Below are 24,261 nucleotides of genomic sequence, written 5' to 3'. Positions count from 1 at the left end.
AATTAAGTCTCGTAAAGTCAATAATTGTAGACGACATTAATGGAGCTGGTGGGTGAATCAATGCGTTTGATCATTAGGTGCTTCTGGGGTGTGGTATGACCTACCATGTTTGATTAGACAGGTGAAATACTGAACCCCTGCTACCGAGCCGTCGTTCTTCCCTTCTGGTTTGTCGAGCTCCACTCCAGCCCAGAGGCCTCCTGAGAACTCAGTGCTGCCACAGAATCGTAGGGTTCCAACCTGTTTACACACAAATATGCACAAAATATATATAAACAAAGTACAAAAGGTATCAGCGCATGCAGCAAAATAACTGCAGTGCTTTGAGCAGTGTGTAAAGTTAAATATTTAGTTGAGAAGTTAAGCATCATGTCAAGGGCAGAACCACCAACTAGATGTCTTGTTAATGTGTCTATGTTCACTTAAGCAGCAGAAGAGAAACAATTAAGGAAATCAGAGTTTAAACCATTAAACTGTGCCAGAAAATGCAGAAAAGATAAGAGTTTTGATTAGCAGATCTCTACAACGGCATACTGCAATTCTGTTCTCGACTTAACACAATAATCTATTCATGGCTCATTCTTTCACAGTAAATATCTGACTCTGGTAGAATTTGAATTTTCTCATCATCTGCATGTCACCAACTCGACATCCATTTCTTTCAAGATGTGTGCAGTGGAATGCTGTGCAAGCTTAAGCAATGTGGCTAATGCAAAACTAATAACAGGCACCCCCTACCACTATGCTTTAACACCAGTAGTGTCATTTATGTATAAACAGTTCTTTCCAATCATTGACTACCATTGAAACTACACACACATATCCTTACATTGTAAATTTAAAAGCTGTAAAGCCAGTGTTTAGAGACAGTTGGAGCTAATTCAGATAAGCATCATGATTTGTTTTCAGGTTCTTTAAATACTTACACTTCCTTAAAAGCATATAAAGGTTAATAAACCAATTTTACTATGTTAGGTCCTTATGACCCAAAATTCAATTAAGTTGTACATCTTTGGGGCCCCATTCAAATTGAATAAACCCCTCACCCCTAAGAGTTTGAAAAGGCACTTCCTGATCTAATAAGAGTCATTAGTCAGGATCTCTGTCATAAAAACTGTGTCCAGCTCATCCCAAACAAATTCCACTGACTGTGCTGCTCTGCCATCATTTCCATCATTTTTGAGATGGTGTGGATCGCCCAAAGGCAAATGATGTGGATGTGGATAACCCACATTAAACTAACTTCTAAAATTTTCACCAGACATTTAGGAGGATCACAATTGGAGTTGGATGAACTTGAACATGTTCTGATAAATGCTGATGATATGCCAGAATGAACTGTTAGAAATAACCCTGAATGCTGGAAGGTTGCCAAAACGGTGTTGCCTAGTAACTGGTAGCTATTCTTTTTTAGTTGAGGGCTGAAATAATTGTAGAATATTTTTTAAAAGCTTCTGTATTAGTTAAGGATAACGCAGCACATAGCTATTGATACAGGCATGAGGCTCAAAGTGGAACACTCCCATTTGCACATTATTCTCTGCTGTGGTAAAATATAGTATATTGATTAATTTAAATAATTGTATTCTCTTAGAATGATAAAAAAGCTGAATCAAGTTCAATAAAAAAACAGAACAACTAAACATTTAAAGCACCTTTAAGCAAATAAAAAGCTGTTAAAATGCCAAGTTACTGTTTGTATACTGTGTGTACACCTCTATATATAGTCTATGGTGTACACCTGTGAGTGTGACCTCCCCCATTTATTGTCTTTGTAGGGATAACCAGAGAAAGTGTAAACATTTGGATGTTTAGCTTCAGCCCCCAGCTAACGTGCCTCCAGCTTGTCCAGGTGCTCCATCAAATACATCTGACTTGGTTTGTGCGATGGGAAACTGCTGAGGGATCATATCCTTTGTTACTGAACTAGTGAATCCTACTGGGTGATTTGGCTCGTGAACAGAACTGTCGACTGGAAAAGAAGAAGAATCCCAACACAACCTCCTTTCGGTCAAATTTCCGGTGGTAATCAAGCAAACAAACAACAAAAGAAAGAAAACAACAACATGGGAGATTGAGTCTGAGCGGGTCAGATCTGGAACTTTCTACTTGATTTTCGATGGTATGTGTTCACTGGTTGTGATTAACAGGGAACCGTTCCAAACAGGAAATATCAATAATTAACAGAAAGAGTTACTCCAGGGAAGAGAACACTGAAAACATATCCACGATGAACTGGATACATCTCTTCTTGTTTATCAGATGTGTTTTTTCCAGGTTTTCCTGCCGAAAACACTTTTAAAATACCCAGTTTACAAGTGAGTTGGGTCATTATTCAAACTTTAAACAGTGCGGAGCATAGGATTTACTGACTAGCATAAAAGGCTACAATTTGATTTGAAATTTTAAACAATTTTTAATTCTGAAGTTATGGCAATATTGTTTATTAATCTTAAATAAATAATTTATAATTCTCTATTTCTATACATATATGATAAACAAATATATCTTAAAACTTGTATCCCCTTATTCACTGACAGATAATTAGATATTTATTGTCCTGTTTGCCTGTGTACTTCACAGGTATTGAGTATTTGTTTTGAAAACTTTGACATCATTTTGAAAATAAAGTTAGAGACAAAACAAACTGATGGAAAATATGAAGCAAAAAAAAATGTCAGACAATAATCTAACAACAGAAACAGTCAAAATATATACATGTATTGACTGGTTCGTGAGCTGATTGTTTTATTAATGACATGGTGAGGTTCACGATATAAGAAAAGCTAAGAGACATCAGATGTGGTCTCATTCAGTCTGACCCATTTGAGTCTGAGTTAGTTTGAACAAAGACCCTGATCCACGGTTAGTTTTGTATCCCTAAAACGCTGACTTCCTGTCTATCAAAGAACTGACTTGAAAATACTGCTGTTGGTTTATAAAGCACTGAAAGGTTTTAGGCCAAAATACATTGTTGATCTACTGCTACATTATGAACCATCCACACGCCTCAGGTCTGGGACAGGCCTGCTTTCTGTCACCACAGTCAAAACTAAACACGGAAAAGCAGCATTCAGTCTTTTTCTGCTCCATGTTGCTGGAATAGAAAACTGCAGGTCTGCTACAAGTCTCTGTTCTTAACGTTCCTGTTTGCCACTGCCATTGATTAAATCAAACAATTACAAATTTCCTAAACCTTTTTTACTTTACTATTATTTTTTAATTTATTTGTATATTTTTTAATTCTCTATCAACTCTTTAATTCTTTCCGAATGCATCTTTTTAGTTTTTTCTTATGTTGTGTTTAGAATTTATCATGATTTCCTTTATAATTTATGTGCAGCACTTTAAATAGCCTTGCTGCTGAAATGTACTGTACGAATACATTTTCCTTGTCTATTTTACATAATGCAGCCACATGCTATTGACTACAGCTCAAGTTAAAAGCACCTCTCAATCACTGCTGTGAGTGAGAGGTGAGTTTCTCCATCTAAATGGAGAAATGTTCACTCATTTGAATTCAACTAATCATTAGGTCAAAATTATAGTGCTGAGAAATGTCCCTCTATTGTACCACTATGAGATACAGCTGAAGAAAAGAGGGGCTATTTCAGGAAAATTTTCAATGAGACAGAAAATACTGTAAATGAAGGAATAATGAAGATACTTTTAAATGCTCCTGCCCTTTGACAGTGACCTATCACACACCTTCTGTCCAGCTATCACCACACGGTCTCCTAGACGGATTCCCATGGTGGCGAGCTGTATCCTGGCCTTATCGGAGAGGGCAGGAGGGGTCTGGGTATGCAGAGTGAGGGGCAGCGGAGAGCTGGGTCTGGGTAAAGCCCTGCTCAGCAAAGATCGGAGCTCTTTGGCCACAGCGGCTGCATCTGCCATCTCCACGGGCATGTCAAGAGGGTCAGGCACCACGTCTGCAGGGCACTGTCCTTTTTCATTCTGTGGGAGGAACCGAGGAAAGATCACAAAAAACTATGACAAACTGTTGAAACAAAGTGAATTTCATTCAGTATGCCAAATAAATGTAAAATAAATTAAACTTGGACTTTTGTCATTTCTGAACCAAGGATGTTTGGCCTAATGGAATCTTTAATGTTATCTGAGGCAAACAACATGAAAGTTATTCGAGCAGCTCAAAGAAACTGTAGACAAGTACGAGTTGAGATGATCTGCAAAGGTGGGAGGAGATAGCTGCAGGAGTCTGACTGACAAGGGAGCTCATTTGGCACTATTGTGCTGGAGTAATTGGGGCACACTCTTTTTCCCCATCCCCTCCAGCAACGATATGAGTGGTCCTTGAAAAAACATAAAGAAGGAGCTACCTTTCATTGCCAAGACGTGTTGTTCACATGTTGTATCTTAAATATGTCAGCCAACAGTGGCCTGAATGAATCGTATTTGCTCTGATGAGCAGTCTTTTTAGATGCTGTTTGTCATGGCAGTAAGATGACTCAGACAAACAGCCGTCCGACAGTTGAAACTGGTTTTATGCATCGGTGTAGTATTAGTGTCAAGCGAATGTGTACAAAAGGGACAAAAAGGTGAGAGGTTTATTCGAATGAAGGGGCACATGATGAGCTCATGGTGTCTTGGACCTTGTGCTGAGAATAGACATCTCAGAACCTCTCTGCTGTCACGGTTTTTATCAACAAGCGCAACCAACTATCAATGGAAATAGAACATTCCACAGTTAAGGCAGGATGGTCTGTAAATTGTTTATCAGTCTGCGTTTATCTCTAGATGAGCCTGAGTGATTGTATCTGTTGTCTACAGTTCAGTTCATTAAATCCCTGCAACCTTATGAAGGAAGTGTGGAGAGTAGTGTCATTATAGGAGATAATCACCTTTACCTTTATTAAATCCCACACAAATGACAAGGCCACAAAGAAGAAGAAGAAGAAGAATACTTCAGGCATCAGACCGGTTCATTACGACTCTGTATTGTTTTGTTTAAGTGGGAGATGCCAGGTTACAGCAGCTCATCAATCCTGTATGTTACAACCTCTTTTCCAATTTTCTTTTAAGCAAAGGTAGCATGTCAGGTTTTATTACTGGAATGCATTGCAGTGTGAATGCTGGTGTCACATTTTACTATATCATATAAGAATTTATGACATGACAGAGTTGGAATAAAAGTGAAACAGCAACAGATTTATGGAGTCATAAATGGCCTTATCAACATTTCTCATTATTTATTTTTATCCTCACTGCACAAGTGAAAAGAAAAACCCACAGCCCCTGCCTGCAGATTCTAGGTGCTGTGTCTTCAGGTCATGCTGATCTGCAGCATCCAGACAACAATGTGATTTCCTGAAACGGTCTTTATTTGTGGAGCAGCTGACATACGTCACTGTGAGTGGCTCTGCTGTTCAAGAGCGATGATAGCAGCGATGTGACTGGGTGAGAGGGAATTCACTTATCACCACGCGCAGATTTATATTCAACCTCAGTCGTTGCCATTTCGTGGTTAAAATAAAGCCCAGTGTTAAACACAATTCAAGTCAACAGCACTTCAAACTGCAGGCTCCAAAATGACAATAAAATTGAATCAACAGCTCTCAAATAGTTTCAACACAAACTGAACATTATGAAGCCGTCATGGAGGCAGAATTTATTGTAGCGCTGCTGTATTAGACTGCATTAATTTGAGCTTAGGTGTTCCTAATAAACTGCCACCTTAGTGTATAACCACCAGTTAAATGTCCCGGGGATGTTTTCACTTTCCTGCACATTCTGGACCAATCTGAAACTGGAACAATCGAGTCAGCAACCTGCGACTGTTGGAAAGTATGACATTGTCACAGCTATTAATCAGTAAGATACGTGGTCAGGGAGGCATGAAAGGTCACTTTTATTTTTCAGTCCTCTTTACACTTTCCACTGCTCATATCCAAGGTTTGCTGTGATGTTAAAATGAATTTGTTGACTCTGGTATCATAATGTCTATTCCACTGCCGGCCACCATCGCAATTCTTTATTGCAAATGACCCAGTTGAGCACATCAAAACTCAGTAATGTATACAAGTAGTACGTGTGTATATACTTTTGACAAAGGTGGCCAACAGTGATGCAATATGCGCTATTTTTCACTTCAAGGCAAATCACTCTGCAGAAACATGTTACAGACAACAAACTAAGTTCTGTGCTTTTTGAAGTGAACTGCCTTGAAGTAAACTCAATGTTATGAGCTTCATACACTTTGTTCACCTCATCTAAAAAAGAGGATTACTGAGAGGAAAAACATCAGCAACAGCAGAAGTTGTAAAAGCAGATGCAACACACAGCATCTCTGGAGCTAGTTGACATTAGCATAGACTTGATCAACCTTAAATAATAAAGCAGACAGAAAATAATCTCGGCTCAAAGGGAGATTATTTCCGATTGGCAAACTAAGGAACAACCATTATCTCTATCCCAGAAAATATCTAAATATAGGGTTACAAAATTCAAGCTTCTTCATATCAACAGAATGATTACACGCTCTCCAAGCCCTTTAATTTAGGTAATGAAAAATAAAGAGCCACTGTACGCAACTGTGAGAGAGGGAATTATTAGATTATGGTGCGCAGTGCTTTGGTGACCTCCAGTGGAAGCACCATTTCTTTTTACAGCATTAATGAAAAAAAACTGTTAAATGCAATCAACAATACATTGTAGTACATAATAGATCAGTGCTTTCAGCAAACCTCCCAAAAAAGGCTTCAAACTGAGAGGCAGAGACGAGGCAGAGGATTGAGAAATACTCAAATGGTACATGCAGTGTATTCAAAAACATGTTTGGAAAATCTGTATTCAACCAACTGCCATTGTTGATGTTATTTACCAGCAGAGTCAGAAAATGCCACAGGCCAGGTTATGTGCAGGCCCAAAACACTGCATATCTGAAATAAAATAAAAATGAGGCCTGAGAGAGCAATTGAAAGATAGCAGTATTATGTTTTTATCCCTGAATTAGGACTTCATCCCCATCAAATTGCCGTATTTCTGTAAAGCACTAAATAATGGATTTAGGAGACGGTGGGAAATTTGTGGGAGTGAATTTTCTATTTTCAATAAAGTTCTGACTGATGACCTCTGTGAGAAAACACAGGGGGCGGAAGTAGTATCAACAACTCCTACAGATGAAATCCAATACAAAAGCTGTGAAACAAACAACTTTTGTGAAGTTTAAAATGTTTAGTTTAGAAGGGGTAAGAAAGACGCATATTCAATAACATGATTTTTCATCATGTTGTGGTGGTGTTGTATTTGACTGCATTATAAAAATGTGAGATCAGAATGCTGAAATGATTACTCAAAGCAAGTTATTGATTTAACAAAACCATTCACTGTTTGCAGTTTACTGTTGATTTGCTGTTTGAAATTGATATCATCACAAATTCGGTAATTTCAAGTAATTTAATGACGGCTACTTGTTCTCGAGGAAATTGAGTTTTTCTAACTGTTAATATTATAATCTAAACAATTAAATTTATAACTGAATGAGAATAATCAATCATTTAAAAAATAGCAGCCTTAGATTTTACTGCAGTACTTTGTTATGATAAAGTAGAAATAGTGATAAATGAACCTGCATATATTTTACTGAACTGAAATGCAGGTGAAGAAAAATATATCATTTTTAGATTTGAGAAAGGTCGTCAGGCAGGATGGTGTGTCATCTCCGATTTTTTGCTATACTGTCTTTTTTAAGAGCCCGCTCATGTGTGGCAAATATAGCAGAACCTTTCAACCAAGTGAAATGAGCCAGCAGCACTGCAGGCGAGTAATGTGAGGAAATTTCAGCAGAAAGGTTCTCATCTCGTGAAGCCTCAGAAGAGATTGTTATGACGATGGGAAAAAATATTTAGGACTGTCTGTATATCTGTCAATTGCACCAACTGTGGTCTTCAAATGTGTGAGAGCATGCAATTAAACTTTTTGTGGCTTGTTTAATAAAAGGATTACATTTGTCAACATCACATGAGAATGACTACGCCTGCTGGTGTGTGACTGTATGTAGGAGAACAATGCCACTTACTCTGAAAGCCGGGTTGGCTCCGAGCTCCAGGAGACATTTGACAGCTGATGTGCACAGGTTGGATGCAGCAATGTGCAGGGCGGTGCCAAAATCAAAGTCACTGCAGGTGGCATCTACCTCTACAAAAAAGTGAGGAGAGACTGGCATCATACATTTAGAGATGTTGTCTTCTATTATTCTTTTACAACTACCTCTGAGGCCCTGTTCAGACCTGGTAATAACATCCTTCTCCAGAGATCCGATCACAAGTGGACAGAGAAGCACAAGTTTGTCGCTCCATATCTAGCATTAGAATGCCTCCCCACATATTTCTCCACTGGCCTCTCATTTCCCTGCTCTCTATGCAAATAAGCATGCATGTCATTGATGTTTGCAGAGCACATGATGTTGTTTTCAGCCAGTCTGCCTGTACACATGAGTCAGTTGTCCATTTGGGTGACAGGGAGAGAGAGAGTGAAGCCAGGAGGGGCTAAGAGAATCAGCTCTATAATTAAATAAGTTAAAGCAATTTGAATAAAAAAAGTTATCCTATGTGGTGGTCAGTGTTAATCATGTTATAGTGGTCCCAAATAGAACAATGTGGCAACAAGTGTAAAAAGCACACCCGTACAGAGAGCTGTCCACTTGTGATAGGATCACCTGAGACACATGCTAATACAAGGTCTGAACAGGGCTTAACCATTACAGACCATTACTTATACTCTGTTACCAGAAAAGTGGGATCGCTGCTCCTGCAGAGAACAGACCTGACTCTTTGTATTGCTACATTACCAGGTGCATGCATCACTACCTCCATTACACTTTGTGTTTGAACAGATTGCTGGGAACAGACTTGATCATAGCTACTTGGAAGCTTAAGCACCACCAGAATTACTTGGCTTGTCAAAGAGCAAAATCTTAAAAAGGTACATAATGGACAAAACAGAACCCGAGAGACTTTGCAAAATTAACGGGAAAGACGTTGAGACAATAAAACAGGCTCATTCAAGAGTCGGTTTTATGTAGTTTGCAGAGTTATCTCAAATTTTAAAACCTGGACCGGCCCTCCAAACTGGAACATGGACTGATGTAAGGAGAACTTTGGTGCGTGTTTATATGTTTGGGGACAGATTTTGTCAACACAACAGCATCAGTGTGTAAGATACAGACACAAAGACAGGTGTCAAGTTGAGGTCAGCATGAAGGCTGAACTCAAAGATGGGCAAGGTCGGACCTATGACTACTCATGTAACACTTCATTAATGTGTAGTATTTACTACTTAGCATCTAGAAACAGGCCCCAGGTCCACTGATGAGTCACTGCCCCAGCCTCTGGCAGATGTTATCAAGGTGGTCCACAATATAAGTTTACAATATTCATTCACAACTTATTTATATCCTGAATTTATAGCACAGTCGCCCTGCTGCACATTAACGATGTCAAGAGAAATGATACTTCAGTACCAAGTGGATGCCAAAATTCTGACTTTACTTGCTTTTCTACAGAACCGTATAGGTATCCTACATGTCATAGTTACTGGAGATGTGATTCTTCCGGGACTGATGATGGCAGAATAATAACTAAAAGCATTCTAGTCTGATGCTAAAATTGAGAAGAAGAAGGCTTATAAAGTGCAGCAACAGGTCCACCACTTTTTTTTTTTTCATAATTTTGCATTTGATGAAGATCAGGGAAAAGTTAGACAACCAAAAACACAGTATGCAAACAGGGCCACAGAGTATTTCACATAATAGGAGGAAGCATGCCAAGCTTAACTGAGCACCTCAGAGACAGGCATCAAGATCCCGACACAGAATTAATGGTGAATGAGTTTCAGTTGTCTAATTTTTATAAACGTGGTTTTGTAACAGAGGATGGTGAGTATCCCTTGTATGTTGGAGGGTCTTCTCCACTAGCTTGATGTTAAGTTACCAACCACAAGCAGATATCATGGATCACCAGCAGATGTGTGATACAGTTGCGTACCTTGGCATCATCGGGTGTTTCGGCCTTTTTAATCACAAGATACCCTCTGATAAGACAGGCCCACCACAGGCTGATCAGAACCTGAGTGTGTGTCCCTCACATTCTGGGGCCCAGCTGGGGTGTTTCCTCCTGATCCAGAGTGAACGTAACACAGAACACACTGAACCCAATGACTTTTACCAGCCAATACAAAATTAGGACAGTGTAACTTAGAGAGAAAACTACTTCTGTTGCAGGGACTTGTTTGGGGTAGGAAAAGGCTGACACAGACCAGAACTGTACTGAGTACATTATGCTGCAGACTAGCCCAGACAACAACTGATGCAAGAATAAGAAAAAGACAGACTTGTTGAGAGGCACACCATTAGGGATCACAAGAATTACAAAGGTGGATGAGATAAAGGCTGCCATTGCAACATCTGCAAATGTACATGGTAAAATATGTATTAAGTTTATGGAAAATGTGCTGCTATATGGTGGTATCATTATCTAAATAGGAAATGACCTGTGTCAGGATATGTGTTTGTTACATTGTTATATAAATGCAGGATTCTGATATACAATGTGGAAAATTGTTAAAATATATAGTTCTGAAATCATTATTTACACTTATACTGTAAATGGTACTGTTAATTAGAACTGTGTATACTATTTAAATTAAACTGCCTTAAATGTAAACTCATTGCATCACATCTAAAATATAATCTGTAACAAAAATGTACCTGACCCCCCAAAATATATCATCAAAATATATATCAGAATATGGGAAACTGGCTTGATGTTAAACATCAGGGCTGTGCTTTAACAAATACACCTGAAAAGCTTTGTATCCTGTGCAGTACTTTGCCCACACTTGTGTATAAAGATAGGAAGCATCCACACTAGAGATGTGCGGATCGGCTCTGACGACATCCGAATCCGCACGTATGCTTGACTCATCCGCCCATCACCCACCCGAAATAATTATTTTCTCCAAATAAGAGACTCGCACCCGCATGAACATTTCACTGCACCTCTACTGTTGATAATATGGTCAAATATTACACTTAAGAAGGGTGGCTGTTCTGAATCTGAGCACCATCGACAAGGCTTCATCTGCTGACTAGTGACTTTTATAAACTGGACACAATACAGGTGTGAAATGAGAGACTAAAGTTATAAACCTGCAGAAAGTATCGGCTCAAGTTCAAAAACATTTGATCTTATGGTGTTAATTCCATAGTGAGTCTTTGTATCAATTGTACAAAAGTGTTTTCTTGAACATGTGTGTACAGACACAAAGGAGAAGACTGGGTGTAAAATGCTCTCTGTGTGCCCACACCATGTGTGACCCTGAAGTTACACACAAATCTCCTTCACATCTATCCTTGACCTTGTGGTGTTTTCCATCGGGTAAAGGAATAGTGGTTAGGAAAGGAGATTATTTTCACTTTCCGAAAATAGACCAGGTCATGAGATGTGTAATAGATTTTCAAGATAAGTTTGCATTCATACCAAGTGGCACCCGGACACATACACAACAGAACCTCCTGCCCTCTGGTTTGACTCTGCTTTGTGATTGGATCAGCATTGTCCAATCAGTATATCACAGGTTTACAAAGGCTGATTTACTACTACACATTTTAGAATTATTTGTGAACATTACAAGCTCCGAATCTTTTTAACCCCAATTTGAGCCCATAATTTAACTACTCCCGCCACTGTGTGTCTATCCACACTGCAGAATAAGAACCCAGAGCCCTCCACCATGTTAAAAAAAACATGGAAAGGACAATTGAGAAAAACCACAACAAAAACTGAATATGATAAGCAACATAAAGCCAGGCTGCACTGCAGGGGTTAAATGTAGCTGCTGTGAGTTCAACTTATAAACTTACAACACAATAAGTTCACTACAGGAAAAAGATAAATTCCTAATGCCCTTAATCCTTTGAGCAGTTGGTTTTGAAAACAAAAATGTCTGCCCTATACTGACTGATGGGTTGACCTTTCCCCCCCCGTCTCTCACCTCCAAGCTGGGAGGCCTGCAACACGACCCGGATAAGCTGGGGAACATCGAAGTAAGCAGCGTAGTGCAGGGCCCTCATGTTAGTCCAACGTGAGCGAAGGTTAGGATCAGCGCCCAGGCCGAGGAGCTGGCGGGCAAAGCTGGCTGCTGTGTCTGCATCACCTGGCGAACAGAGGAGGGATGCAATTATGTGTGTTTGGGGAAAAGAGGGATGGTGTAAAAAGACAGTATTTGAGCTCTAGAGACTGTGTTTAACAAGTAAGTCTGATAACAGTGCTTACTGAGTCATGAAGGATTATGTTCAGTTGTGAGGTCGGTGAGAGAAAACTAACACACAACAATGTGTGCACACTTCACAGTGTACCTGACTGTATCTATTCAGCACTCATGTCAATACTAACCGATGCCCGGGGCCCCAGCCTTGCAGCAGTAGTGCAGAAGGCTCATATCTGTCAGTCCGTCTCGATCATTCACACCACAGCCTCTCTTTAAGATCTGAGCAAACACAAGATATACAGTGTCATCATGTTATCCTCTAATCTCATGGACACTGATCTGATGAATGAAGTGAGCAGCACCTCTCATAACTCTAAATCATCTTTAAATCTGGAGCACAATTGTTACATTAACCAACATTGAAACAAGGCATTTGTTTCTTAAGGTAGAAGTTATTACGTGAGAAAAAAAGTTTTGGACAAGTGCTTCCTGCAAAACAGAACTGCATTGCAGATACTCTTGCTGGGGGGAGGTGGTTTGGGAACAGTTGGCAGAGCTTCCACAAACAACCATAACATTTATTTCTTTTTGCTCAAAACTATTTTTGTGTTTTTAGATATAGAATGGCTGTGAAAACAAATTAAACAATCATTTCCTATTTTATTTTTAAACTGAATTGTAAATGACTCAATTGGCTTTTTAAAAGCATCACAGTACAGATAGAGATGTAATTCACCAGTATGTGTAAAATAAAAATAAGAATCACCTCATTGCCAATGAGGTCAATATTCTTCTGAACCTGGGGCACCCACTGCCTGAGGACAGCGAACAGCTCTGGTATTGTGGTGCTGGGATCCAGAAGAACCTCCCTGCACTGCAGCTCACTGGGGTCAAAGAAGGAGAACTCTGGAGGTGGTAGGAGGGAGAAAAACAACAGACAGCGTGTATAAAACCCTGCTGCACAGACATACAGTAACTTTCTGCAGCAGACAGTTCAATCTGTTCAGTCACATTACTGATATTGGGAAATGCCCTTGCTGTGCTTGCTGAGGCTAATGAAATCCGATGCGACAGTGGATAAAGCAAAAGAAGCATTAGAGACCGTGGTTGAAAACAAATAAGCTTGGCCTATAACCTACAACCGAGTGTGGGTTCCTCTCAGGATCATCATTATTTCAGAGTCGAATACTAGTGCTTGAATATTGATTAGTCACCTAATGCTGCACTAATCGATTGATCAACAATCAGAACTCACAGATGAAGTGTTCAATTCGTTATCAGCTGTTGGTTATTTCAACTACATGTGAAAAAATGCTTTGGAAACATTTTTCAAATGCCAGTCAAATCATGTGAGAGCAATTCTGCATCAAGTGTATTTATTAGCCTGAAATGTCACACACCTCCCTGGGTGTAAGCACAAAATGAGTGAATTTGTCTGTGTGTGTCTGTGTCTCTGTGAGTGTGTGTGTGTGTGTGTGTGTGTTGATCCTCACCATAGTCACTGGGCATGGGTGCGGAGGCCACCAGGTGGATAACCGGCCGCTGATGGGAAGACAGTCTGGCGTTGCAGCCCAGGACGGTCTCTCCATCCACAGGCTCTGAAACATCCTCCTTTGTCATCTCCCCCTCAGGGCCGGTGGCTGCAACGATATTAGAAATCCTATTCTGAGCATACAAGTGGGTCTAATTTCAATGAAACAATGAGAACGCCACTTCTTTTGTGAGGAGACGTTTTTAGGTGACCTGACACCACCCTGCTGAAACAGTGAGCTCCTGAGTACTTAAAGATGGTTATGTATGCTACTCAGAAAACTGCATCGGATTAAACCTCAAAGTGACTTAAATAAAATGTATTCATTAAGTTAAATATCACAACACATATCCTTAATATTGTTTACATAAGAGTATTCTTATTCGCTGTTCATTTATTTAATCAAAGACGTGAAGTGAAAGAGTGACACAGACAATCTTGTTCTCTTACAAGTACAGTGATTTCACGATTTGATGTTAGAGTATCGCAGATGTTGATTCTGCAGGATAAATTTAATATTGAAAATTGCAACTCCTTCGCAGGATCAACATTCAGAGTTGCATTACTAAATTTTATGTGCTGTAGTATTTTGACGTCTTGAGCAATTCAGCAAAAAGGAGGGTGCACACTGGGGCCGTGTGCAGTCCAGTACAGAACTAAATACTAAAGACATCTAAGCTGTCAAACCAACAAGATAATCTGATATACAGGCCTAAGGATTACAGACTTACTGAAGTAGTAAAAAATACAACGGCCATAAAACAAAGCTTAAGTGAGTCTTTAGTTTTCCTACTGAAGATCTTAAAAGAAAAGATAGGATTATGGTGAACATTTGTTTAACTTCTGGAAAAACTGACATGGTAAAAGAAAAACAGGAAGCAGAACACTGAGACTTACCCTAAGCACTGACCCACACAACAGCATTTTCACAAATAGGGGAAACAGCTTTTGTCCCCAGTTGGACAAAAAGGCCCCAGATGACTGATATTTAGTCAGAGATTTGTCCCCAAAGATAGCCTATGAAAGAAACTGCTTACACACACCCAAGCCTGAAAATGCAATACTGAACATAACGTCTTCCCAACCAACACTGTCATCCTCTTCTTCATTGTCTTTCTTGATGATCTCCATGAGAGCCTCACAGATCCGCTAAGTTAAAGTCTACAGACACAGACATGGCTCCACTCAAGCTGCTTCACACATCAACTTCTAAGCACAAAGAACATCCCCTCCTCAACCTCCAACAACACCCCCCTGTCTCTTGTTAGACCCTGTTGATCCTACTTGATTTTTTCCCACCCTAGATGGAAGCAGACCTGCCACTAACCTGTCTTTTACTGGAGTAGGTTTAGACATGAAGATTGACGATTTGATGGGGTCAGGTGAGAATATCGGTGTAAGCCAATCAGAGGCAGAGAAGTGGCAGGTCTTCTTCCACCAGGGGTGGAAAAAAATAAAATAATGCGTTGATCCTTGACTCCCAGGTCAGAAGCTATTTACAGCCTGCACACTTTCAAGGGACAGTGTTGTCACTTCTGACTCTCCCCAGCTGAAATGTCACTCACTTTCCTGCCAGGTGCATGACTGACCCCCCCCCCACCACCACCACCACCTCTTCTGACTAGTCAACCATTAAGACCCACAGTGCAGAGAATGTGGCTATGGGGTGACAGTGCAAACACACACAGCATTAAAGTGCATCAAAGTGGTGGTTGTGACTTTGACAAGTGTGCTTCACTTTAAAGGCCATTGTCCATTAGGCATTCAACCTGCTGAAGCACCAATAAGAGATACTGGCTGTGGTGGCCTACTCTTTACAGCTCAGAAGGTTTCTAACTAAGTAAGAAGATCTGGAGGTATTTTAGTGGAAGCAATAGTAAGTACTGATAGAATTATCTAAATGCTAAGGAAAGGTGCTCCTTTCTTATGTTACTTTACATAGGATACAGGGGGGTCATCCTTTTACGAAAGGAAAGGAGATCATGCCGCCACAATGGTTAGAGAAAGCATAGTCAAATTATCTTGTTGTCCTAAGCCCCCATGAATTCTCCTTCACATCTCTCCATAACTGCATTTTTCATTGAGGTCACGGAAAAGAGGTTCGTTGTTTTTGTCTGATTTTGACTGAAGTCAGCAATTCCCTGCTAGCTGCAGCATGAGAGGCTCTATACAAGTGTCCCGGTAAACCATGACAGTGCAACAGTGAGCCAGCATCATGCCTCTGCTTTTTACTGCTGCGACATGTTCAAATGTCTCCAGAGAAAAGGGCTTGTTGTAATTCTAACTCCATATCTGATTATCTGGCTGTATGCTTCTTTGAAGTTCAAACAAAACATTAATCTTATGCTGTTTTTGTTGGGGTCCAAGTTCAGTTTGATGGGCTTTGGGACAAGAGTGAGACTTTATTATCTATTTCTAAGTAGAAGTGCAATGTAAACCTGAGTTTTACATAATAACAGTAGACCTTCTCATCAATTCCAAATAAGCCAATACAAACTATGCAAAGACGAATTTCTCCCACAATTCAGGTTTTACACATTAATTCAAAATGTCTGCAAGGCTAAACAAGCACTAAAAGCAGATATCATAACTATGGTGTAAAATGAGTCTCACGTGGAAAGCATTCATCAACATCATACAGCATTAAATATACAAAACTCTTTCCAGTTACGCTTACTGAACGGAAGACAGCTGCAGGATATCAGACAAAAAACAAGCTCTGACTAGATAATCTACGTTACATCTAATACCTGAAATACCTAAACAGAGACTAATTTATCATTGCAGCAGCAGCCTCTATGCTGTTTACCCTGCTGAGAAAAGTGTGACGATAAGCTCCCTGTGCTTCTCTGAGGTCAGTGACTGGCTATCCAGAGATTAGGACTTTGCGATGTGACATGGGACAATGCCCTAGTTTAGCAATAAGCCTTTTGTTTGTCTGACCAATGACATCATCCTGCTCCCATCCTCACCGCTAATGCAGAGACAATACCACGACATATTTCAATCTGACCTCCATGAACATTTTGGGATCCACTGCTTGGAGCAAAGCAGCCGGTTGGACTACTTGTGTAGTACGTCTACGTGTACTACGTCTGTGAACTCAACATTCATTTCAGCAACAAGGTTTGTTCATTGTCATTGCACAATAAAAACAGGTTTTGCACCGTACAATGAACTTCCTACTTTGCTAGTCCCCAATGGCACAGAAATAAAGTTTGAACATGAAAAGTGATTGACCACAAAAGATAAAGGTCAAGCATAAGACTACGTACTATAATACAGACTAGCTTACTAATAAAATATAATAAAACATGATTCATGATAGATATTCTAATCTTCAACAAAACCTCAAATTACAAGGATTTGGGCAGAAAGCAAGTTGCATGGGGGCTTCATCAGGGGGTTTCCGACTACCCTGTCATTGCAGTCTCCAGTACAGAGCCGATCATAGAATTTAAAGGGGTTCTCACAAAATTGTTGATGCTGTGGATCAGCCGATTTCAGGGTCCCCCTCTCAGCTTGGGGGCCACAGCCAACTTCCTCCTTTGCCTTGCCTCTAGCAATGTCCCTGGTTGTAGAATTGTGGCAGTGCATACAACCATTCATTCATTCATTCATTCATTCATTCATTCATTGTGTGAACAATAGATACAGAGTGGGAAATAATTATAAATCAAACTCATTGCTTGATTCCTAATCTTAGCTGATTGCAACGTTTATGTAGGGTTCTGGGTTTGTTGGTCCAGCTCGACTCTCCTGAATCTGTTGACCATCTACTTCAATTGGATTGGATTTGGCTACAACGCTGCTTACCCCTGAAACTCCAGAAGGGTTTTGTGGCTCAGACACTTCAACCCCCCCCCCCCCTCCTTCACATAGTGGTTATTAGATAATGAGTGAATTTGCATTTTTGGGTGAACTATCCCTTTAATGGATGACACCTATGTTAACCTTATATTTCATGCCAAAATGTCTGCTGCGAAAAGGGTGTGTTAGCCTTAGTAGATGATAATTTGTACATGCACTCACCCTCAACACAGGTCTCCTTCATTCGTCTGAATAACTTAGAACACCTGTGTGCATCCCACTCATTTACAGGCATCAACTCAGACAGGTTTTTCACAAATAGCCTCATGAATATAAACAGATCTGTACACAGTGCAGCAGCAGACACAGTGTTGATGGATATATCATCCTCACACTGGGCTGGTTGATGCTCACTTTCTGAAGGTTTAGCCTGGACGTCTGCTGTAGCATTTAGCTAGCTGAGGGGGCAGACCACTCCCTCATCTCACACGTCTGGAGCCCTGTGATGCTCTCTCGCCACAGGTCTCGCCACAGGTCGCATCCCGGATTTCAATGATTCCTGGTTAACTTCCGCTGTTAACACAACTCAGCCCAGGGAGCAGACAGGGAACTGTTAGCATGTTTAAAAGCCTCTGGTACACACACACACAGACACACAGACCACACGTGTGTTTCTACTGACGCCTGCTGTTAATGAGTTAGCAGCCATGAGGTTTGATGCTCGTAAATTGTGGATAAACTTATCCGGTGAGATGCTGAAGCGCCTCCTCACATTAGCTGCGATGTGAATGATAACCAGCACAAATATTAGCCCGAACCCCCAAAACTGCTTCAAACCACACGTAGCGACAGGAGAGAGGGATGAATCAAACATTGTGACGCTCGGTCTTTAGCACAGTGCCGCAGAAACCCTCCATGTTACCTTGACCTTGCTGCTCGTCTCAATTCGCTCATGAGGAAAATGCCCGGGGATCCACAGGAATTAATTTCCGTCAGCTGTGTTTAACTTGTGTGACAATTCTACATCCGGCTTCAGCATTCAGGCTTCAGAATAACGGCCTTGGCTGTGCACTTCCTGTCTTCACAATAAGTGTGATGCAATTCTAATCGTCTGTCAGGTAAAACACAGGCTATGGATAAAATAGAGACAGTTTGAATAGCTTGGTATAGTTATCATGCAAAGAGTACTTACTGAATTACTCACTTACTTGTGTGACCTATTTTATTTCATTTTCTATTGTGATTTATTAGGCACTGGTTCTGCATTTACCCCATACACACTTCATATTTTCATTTTCACTTATCAAACAACTTATATTTTTTTTACATCTAGTAATCTATTGTGTTATTCTCTGTACTCTTGTATATTGTGTTTCTGTAATCTTGAATCAGGCTGGCACAAGAATTTCCTTCAGCATTAACAAAGTCTATCCTATGTTAAATAGCATTTCCAGATTAGATGTTATTTTAAATATGTTAAAGGCTCAGTGTGTAAGATGTAGGTAAAAGGGATCTATTGGCAGAAGTTGAATATAAGATAATCCTAGTGATGTTTTCATGAGTGTTTGATCTAATTTGTGGTAATTGTTGTTCTCTTTACCCTTTATATTTAAATACTTAATATTAAAAAATATAAAATATAAAACATGGCGGCCTCTCTACAAACTGGACAAACTAAACACCTTTTGAGTTTTTATGACAACTGAAGGCTACCACAGGTTCTCTTTCATGTTTGGAAGGGGAGGGTGAGGTGAGGGGTGTTCAGCTGCAACATGAAACTTCACCACTAAATTCTACACACTGAACCTTTAAGCATTTGTTTTCAGGTAATATATATGCACATCATTTGTATAAAACTATATATGGTTGTTTTTTTTATGGGTACATTTTGTTTTATTATTCTTGGAATTCACAGATTTAGACTGTGGATGCAGATATATTTAAGCCCAACAACCGCCATAGTCTCTCCATCCAGCAGATGGTAATATCCCAGGGGCAGAGTGGGGACATATGGGATCCACTTCCCATGGATGACCATTCTGAGAGGCCACATTCAGGGAGAGCAGCACCACTGATAGATACCGGTGTTCATTCAACCTGAAGAGCCTGCAGCACATGTGGCGGCCTCTGTCGCGTCCTCTCTGGTTGACATTAATCTCACTGGTGCAAGCAGTCAGAGCATATTCATTCTTTCCTTCAGCACCTGTCACTGCTTTTCTGGCTATCCTGGGCAGAAGTGCCTATATGTCAACAGTCAACAGAGCAATGGATATGATGATGCTGATGAAAAGTCTTCTCAAGTTATGCAATGATGACTGAGAACTCTGGACATGAGACCAAAAATAAACACAATATGTAACCAACAGTTCAATGATAGCACTGGTGGCAGGTTGATTCATTTGAATTTTGTTTTACTTAAATGTGAAGTGCAGATACAAAAGATGTATTAGATTTTGAAATTGTCTTGATTTTGCCTTTACCTGGGCTTAAGATCAAAAATCAGTTGCTACAACAACACCACTGTTCTGAAAGAAAGCACACCACAGACTTTTTATTTGAGACAGTTGAAAAAATGTGGTGTTTCCAGCAAAGGCTTGATGCACTTTCCCCTGCAGCAGTGGAGAGCATCCTTACCTTTGCAATAACTGTCTGGTTTGGAAATATGTCAGCAGGAGGAGAGGCAACTGAAAAAAGGTGGTGCGTGCTGCATCAGAAATCACTGGGTGTGTTCAACCACCATTATAAACCTAGAAGGTCAGACTACAAAATGCCTCCCTGCCTTTTTTCATTTTCCCACTTATCATGAAATGTATGAAGAGAAGAACAAACAATTTCCTGAAGAGTAGCTACTTATCCCAGAGAAGTCCGCCTGCTGAAGACTGTGGTGCTGCAGGACACTCACTTTGAAGATCTATTTTTTCACTGTGCACTTATGCACTCCTGTGAGTTCCTACAGCTGGTAATCGCTGCTGATTATTGCCCTACTGATTTTATACATGAATGTAGAGATAAATACCAAATTATAGAAATGTATGTATACACTTATGAATACATTTATAAATACATCCATTATAAATAAATGTTGGCATGTATAAATAAATGAATACACATTATTGTGTAAACCTTCGTATAAATAAATAACTAAATGGATGTATGTATAATGCAGGTTTCAAATGTAACCTGTGTGGTCTGTTTTATTGTGAAAGTGTCTATGGTTCGAACACCGTCTCCATGGAAACGTGCAACAAAACTCCTGCAGTGATTGTGTCTCTGATCACTGACGCATGAAAACCCCGGTTTGCTTTAACTCCTTTATGCGCAATAACTAACTCTTAGTCTATCTGACTTATCGATCAGAGGCATTTAGTTATCGACCATGGACCTGAACAACGTGAGACGTGCCTCCTCTGCAGGATACCGCTTACCGGAGCGATCCAACGGAGACAGGCCGACAGTAACGCAGCCTCCAGCGGACAGGACGCGGCGCGCCAAAGGAGGAGACCCGGTGTGTGTGGAGCAGAGTCCGGGCAGAAGAGATCCTGCGACCCGGGACCAGCTGTGGAGGGAGCTGGTGTGGAGTGAGAGGAGAGGCCTGAGGGAATGGTCAGTGCAGACTCTGTTTTTAACACGTGTTGTTGGTAAGAATCTAAAGTCAAGTTTATTTTAAGCAGATCTCAAATAGGACTGGGCAATAAAATAACATCAATATGCAAAAGTTCAATATATATTGATATACTGCATGTCTTAGCTTTGTGCGGGCACAGAGAGGAGGTATATACATTACTGTTTTAATGATCTACCTTGGTTGTGTAAAATGTTTTGCTGTTTATCAACCGTTTGTCATTCTCTGCTCATAAAGACGAGTTTAAAACCACAACCCTCACTCAGCAGCAGAAATCAGTCTTTAAACTTGAAAAACAATAATAATATCACATTTATCCAATAACTATCGACATCAACTGATGTGAATATTTTCATCTTGATGACCAGCCCAAAGATTAGTGGACTCATCCTAACAAATACATTGTGGTCCACAGGGAGAAGAACTGGAGCTTCCTCAGGAACTATGATCAGCTGGTAAGAAAAATGTTAATTACATGTGTTGCTCAAATGTTGTTGAGATATTTCAAGCTAAAATTAACAACACTAAAAAATAAAAAATGGACTGAAAACAGAAAAATATATCTGACAATTCATGTTGTTATTCTGGTCTCTGATTCATTCATGTTACACAGGAAATAAACAACCAGCACAAAAAGCACAGAGAAAAAAAAGAAGCACCAACAAGCAAAGATGTACTCATATTGGGTTTTAATCTGTACACCAATCAGCACCAAACTGATTAAATATCTGCAATATGTCACAGTAACCTACAGAAACATGTACGATACATATCCCCACATATCTATGTGATGATATTTGAAGCATCTACTGTTTACACATTTTAGTCCTTTCTCGACAGATAAGACCAAAAAGTTTGCCACGTTATGTCAAAGGTTGTAAAGCTTAGAGAAACCGATCCTCTCCATATGAAAAATTAGAGATTGCTACCAACCAGGTATTGACAGAGGAACGTCCTTTTTACAAATACCATGCTGTGTTGTATTGTCTTTAGAGAAGCAAAGTGAATATATTTAATATCTGCAGATAGGGTGATGCTGCACGCTGAATCTAAATCAATCAATGCTCCCACCTGGAGTAAACACGTGTAAATAAGATTAATTTGTCTGGTGAATTCTTTCTACAGCTTTGACCCCTGTGTCTCTGCAGGGACAGCTGAAGTCAGAGGAGCCTTTACCCAGCTACGTGTCGCTCTTCTCCGATCGCGTCCCCAACACCACCACCCAGATGTTCAGCAGCAAACTGTCCACTCCACTGGGGAGAGAACTGGTCAGACTGGACCGGCTGCTGCTCTGGTCTGGGAGCTATCGCAAGAGCAAGCAGGATTCAGAGATGCTGCCCAGCTAGACTGCTCTGGAGACAAGTCAGTTCACTTTACATCAGGATCTCTGAACATCAGGTTTTATCTTAGCCAGGACTTAGCCAGTATAGACATGTTGTTAGAAGCCATATTTGCTGTCCTACATCAGCTAATTTTCCAGATAAGTCAATCATTCATTGGTCATATTTTAGTTTATGCACAGAAACTGTGTAATGTATTGTGTTAAAGATTTTCACTCACCAAATAAAGACAGATGAGAAGCGAAGACGTCGGCAGATCAAATTCGTGTCATCTGAGCTCCATCAACTATTTAACCAGATACTTGATAATTCAACAAGAGACCTGATGAAACTTGGATGAGTTTAAGGTTGTATCGCCTCCACATTTCTCTGTTGTGTTTACTCAAAAGGGCAGGGACCCCGCAACAAGCGAAACAAAGAACACAATAGAGAACATAAAGCTTAAAAGGGTGCAAGTGGATGTAGAGCTGTAGAACATAGCATATAGTTTAACAACAGCGCCATAAATCAATTTAACATTTGAATAATTTGTTTACTGATGCTGTTGGAATATATTTTATTTTGGTAATAAAAACAGCAGTTATGTGTTTTTCAGGACCTAAGCCATTGTTCCATGGAACTTCACTGATTTTATGTTTGGGATTTTCAAAGAATGTAGTGCATCCACCTGTACTTTACAGGTCAGGCAGCATACCTCATGAGTTTGCACTGTTGTAGCTGCCTGAAAAAACACCATGCTGATGTAATGTTGTTGTGAATCATTGCCCCTTTGTCTAAATTTGAATGATAATGTTGTTGCCCGGTGAATTAGAAAAAGTGATCTTCAAATGATCAAAGTCAACATCTCATTGGAATAAAGATTTTGCTATGTTAAGTAAACTGGTTGTACTGGATGGATTTTATTCATGGTAATAGTGGATATAAGCTCTAAAAAAACAGGTTTAATGAGTGCAGCAGATTGGTTAGTATGGGACTGGATGTTACAGCTCCCACATTCTGATGAAGGGCAACAGGTTGGCCACCAGATGATGTCAGGCTGTTTGGGACACATCTACAGTTGTGTTGTGTTCCTCAGTGTCTCTGGGTGTTTCGGCCTTTTACTCACAAGACACCCTCTCCTGAGGCAGACCCACCGAAGGGTGATCAAACCCGAGAGCAGGGGTGCTGCTGGATGAATGATTGATGACACAAAACTTATTGTGGAGACTGAAAAACACCCAGAGCCCTATGACCCACGCTGCCAGTGTGAACAGCAGACAAACAGAGTGTGACAGTTCACCTTCTGCTTGTAGCACCTGCTGGAAAGCAAGCAAGACTGAGCCATGCAGTGAACAGAGAGAGGGGGGGGATATAAAGGCTATCCTGATCATTTTGCCAAAAATGGAGAAACAAACCAAAAGCATATTTCATTTATAACTTGTTAATAGATACAAAATATTACTTTAATTACATTAACTAACTAATAATAACAACAATAATAGTGTTCTCTGAGGGCCCCTGTCTGTGCTGGGTCCTTGTAATCGTCCTAACCCCCACTCCCTTACCGCGCCCCTGGCCGAGGGTGGTTACTCGTTCATACAGGAGATCCGCTTGTGCTATTTTCTTATGGTGATCAGTAATTGTACCAGGTGAAGTCCACCCTTCTCAGCCATAGCTAATGCTTGCGTCACCCTGCAGCTCTGTCCTCCTGAAGGCCTGCCCTCTGACTCCTCGTTCCCTCACTTGTGTTG

At 40.3% G+C, this 24,261-nt stretch overlaps 2 protein-coding genes across 3 annotated transcripts in view; one reads left to right on the top strand and one right to left on the bottom strand.

Annotated features, from left to right (window-relative positions):
• LOC117756106 (CAP-Gly domain-containing linker protein 4-like) overlaps window positions 1–18,583 on the bottom strand; it is a 33,281-nt gene extending 14,698 nt beyond the window's left edge. For both annotated transcript variants that reach the window (XR_004612734.1, XM_034576444.1), the window contains exons 1-8: window positions 18,492–18,583; window positions 13,722–13,868; window positions 12,995–13,134; window positions 12,414–12,507; window positions 12,013–12,174; window positions 8,039–8,157; window positions 3,709–3,957; window positions 105–240 (exon numbers count right to left, since the gene is read on the bottom strand). Coding sequence is in view for 1 of the 2 variants with exons in the window: in XM_034576444.1 (XP_034432335.1) it covers window positions 105–240; window positions 3,709–3,957; window positions 8,039–8,157; window positions 12,013–12,174; window positions 12,414–12,507; window positions 12,995–13,134; window positions 13,722–13,848 (1,027 nt within the window). In the remaining variant the exon portion in view is untranslated. The remainder of the gene's footprint in view (window positions 1–104; window positions 241–3,708; window positions 3,958–8,038; window positions 8,158–12,012; window positions 12,175–12,413; window positions 12,508–12,994; window positions 13,135–13,721; window positions 13,869–18,491) is intronic.
• Window positions 18,584–20,806: 2,223 nt separating this feature from the next.
• c22h2orf50 (chromosome 22 C2orf50 homolog) lies at window positions 20,807–22,609 on the top strand. The gene is made up of 3 exons (XM_034575955.1): window positions 20,807–21,172; window positions 21,607–21,646; window positions 22,340–22,609. Exons 1-3 carry the CDS (start codon window positions 20,946–20,948, stop codon window positions 22,535–22,537), a joined length of 465 nt encoding a protein of 154 aa, XP_034431846.1. The 5' UTR covers window positions 20,807–20,945; the 3' UTR covers window positions 22,538–22,609.
• Window positions 22,610–24,261: the final 1,652 nt, after the last annotated feature.

This window comes from Hippoglossus hippoglossus, chromosome 22, assembly GCF_009819705.1.
Source record: "Hippoglossus hippoglossus isolate fHipHip1 chromosome 22, fHipHip1.pri, whole genome shotgun sequence".
In the NCBI taxonomy this organism is placed as follows: Eukaryota; Metazoa; Chordata; class Actinopteri; order Pleuronectiformes; family Pleuronectidae; genus Hippoglossus; species Hippoglossus hippoglossus.
The sequence above is the reverse complement of the archived record's forward strand: the minus strand, read 5'-3'. Positions and strand labels throughout refer to the sequence as shown.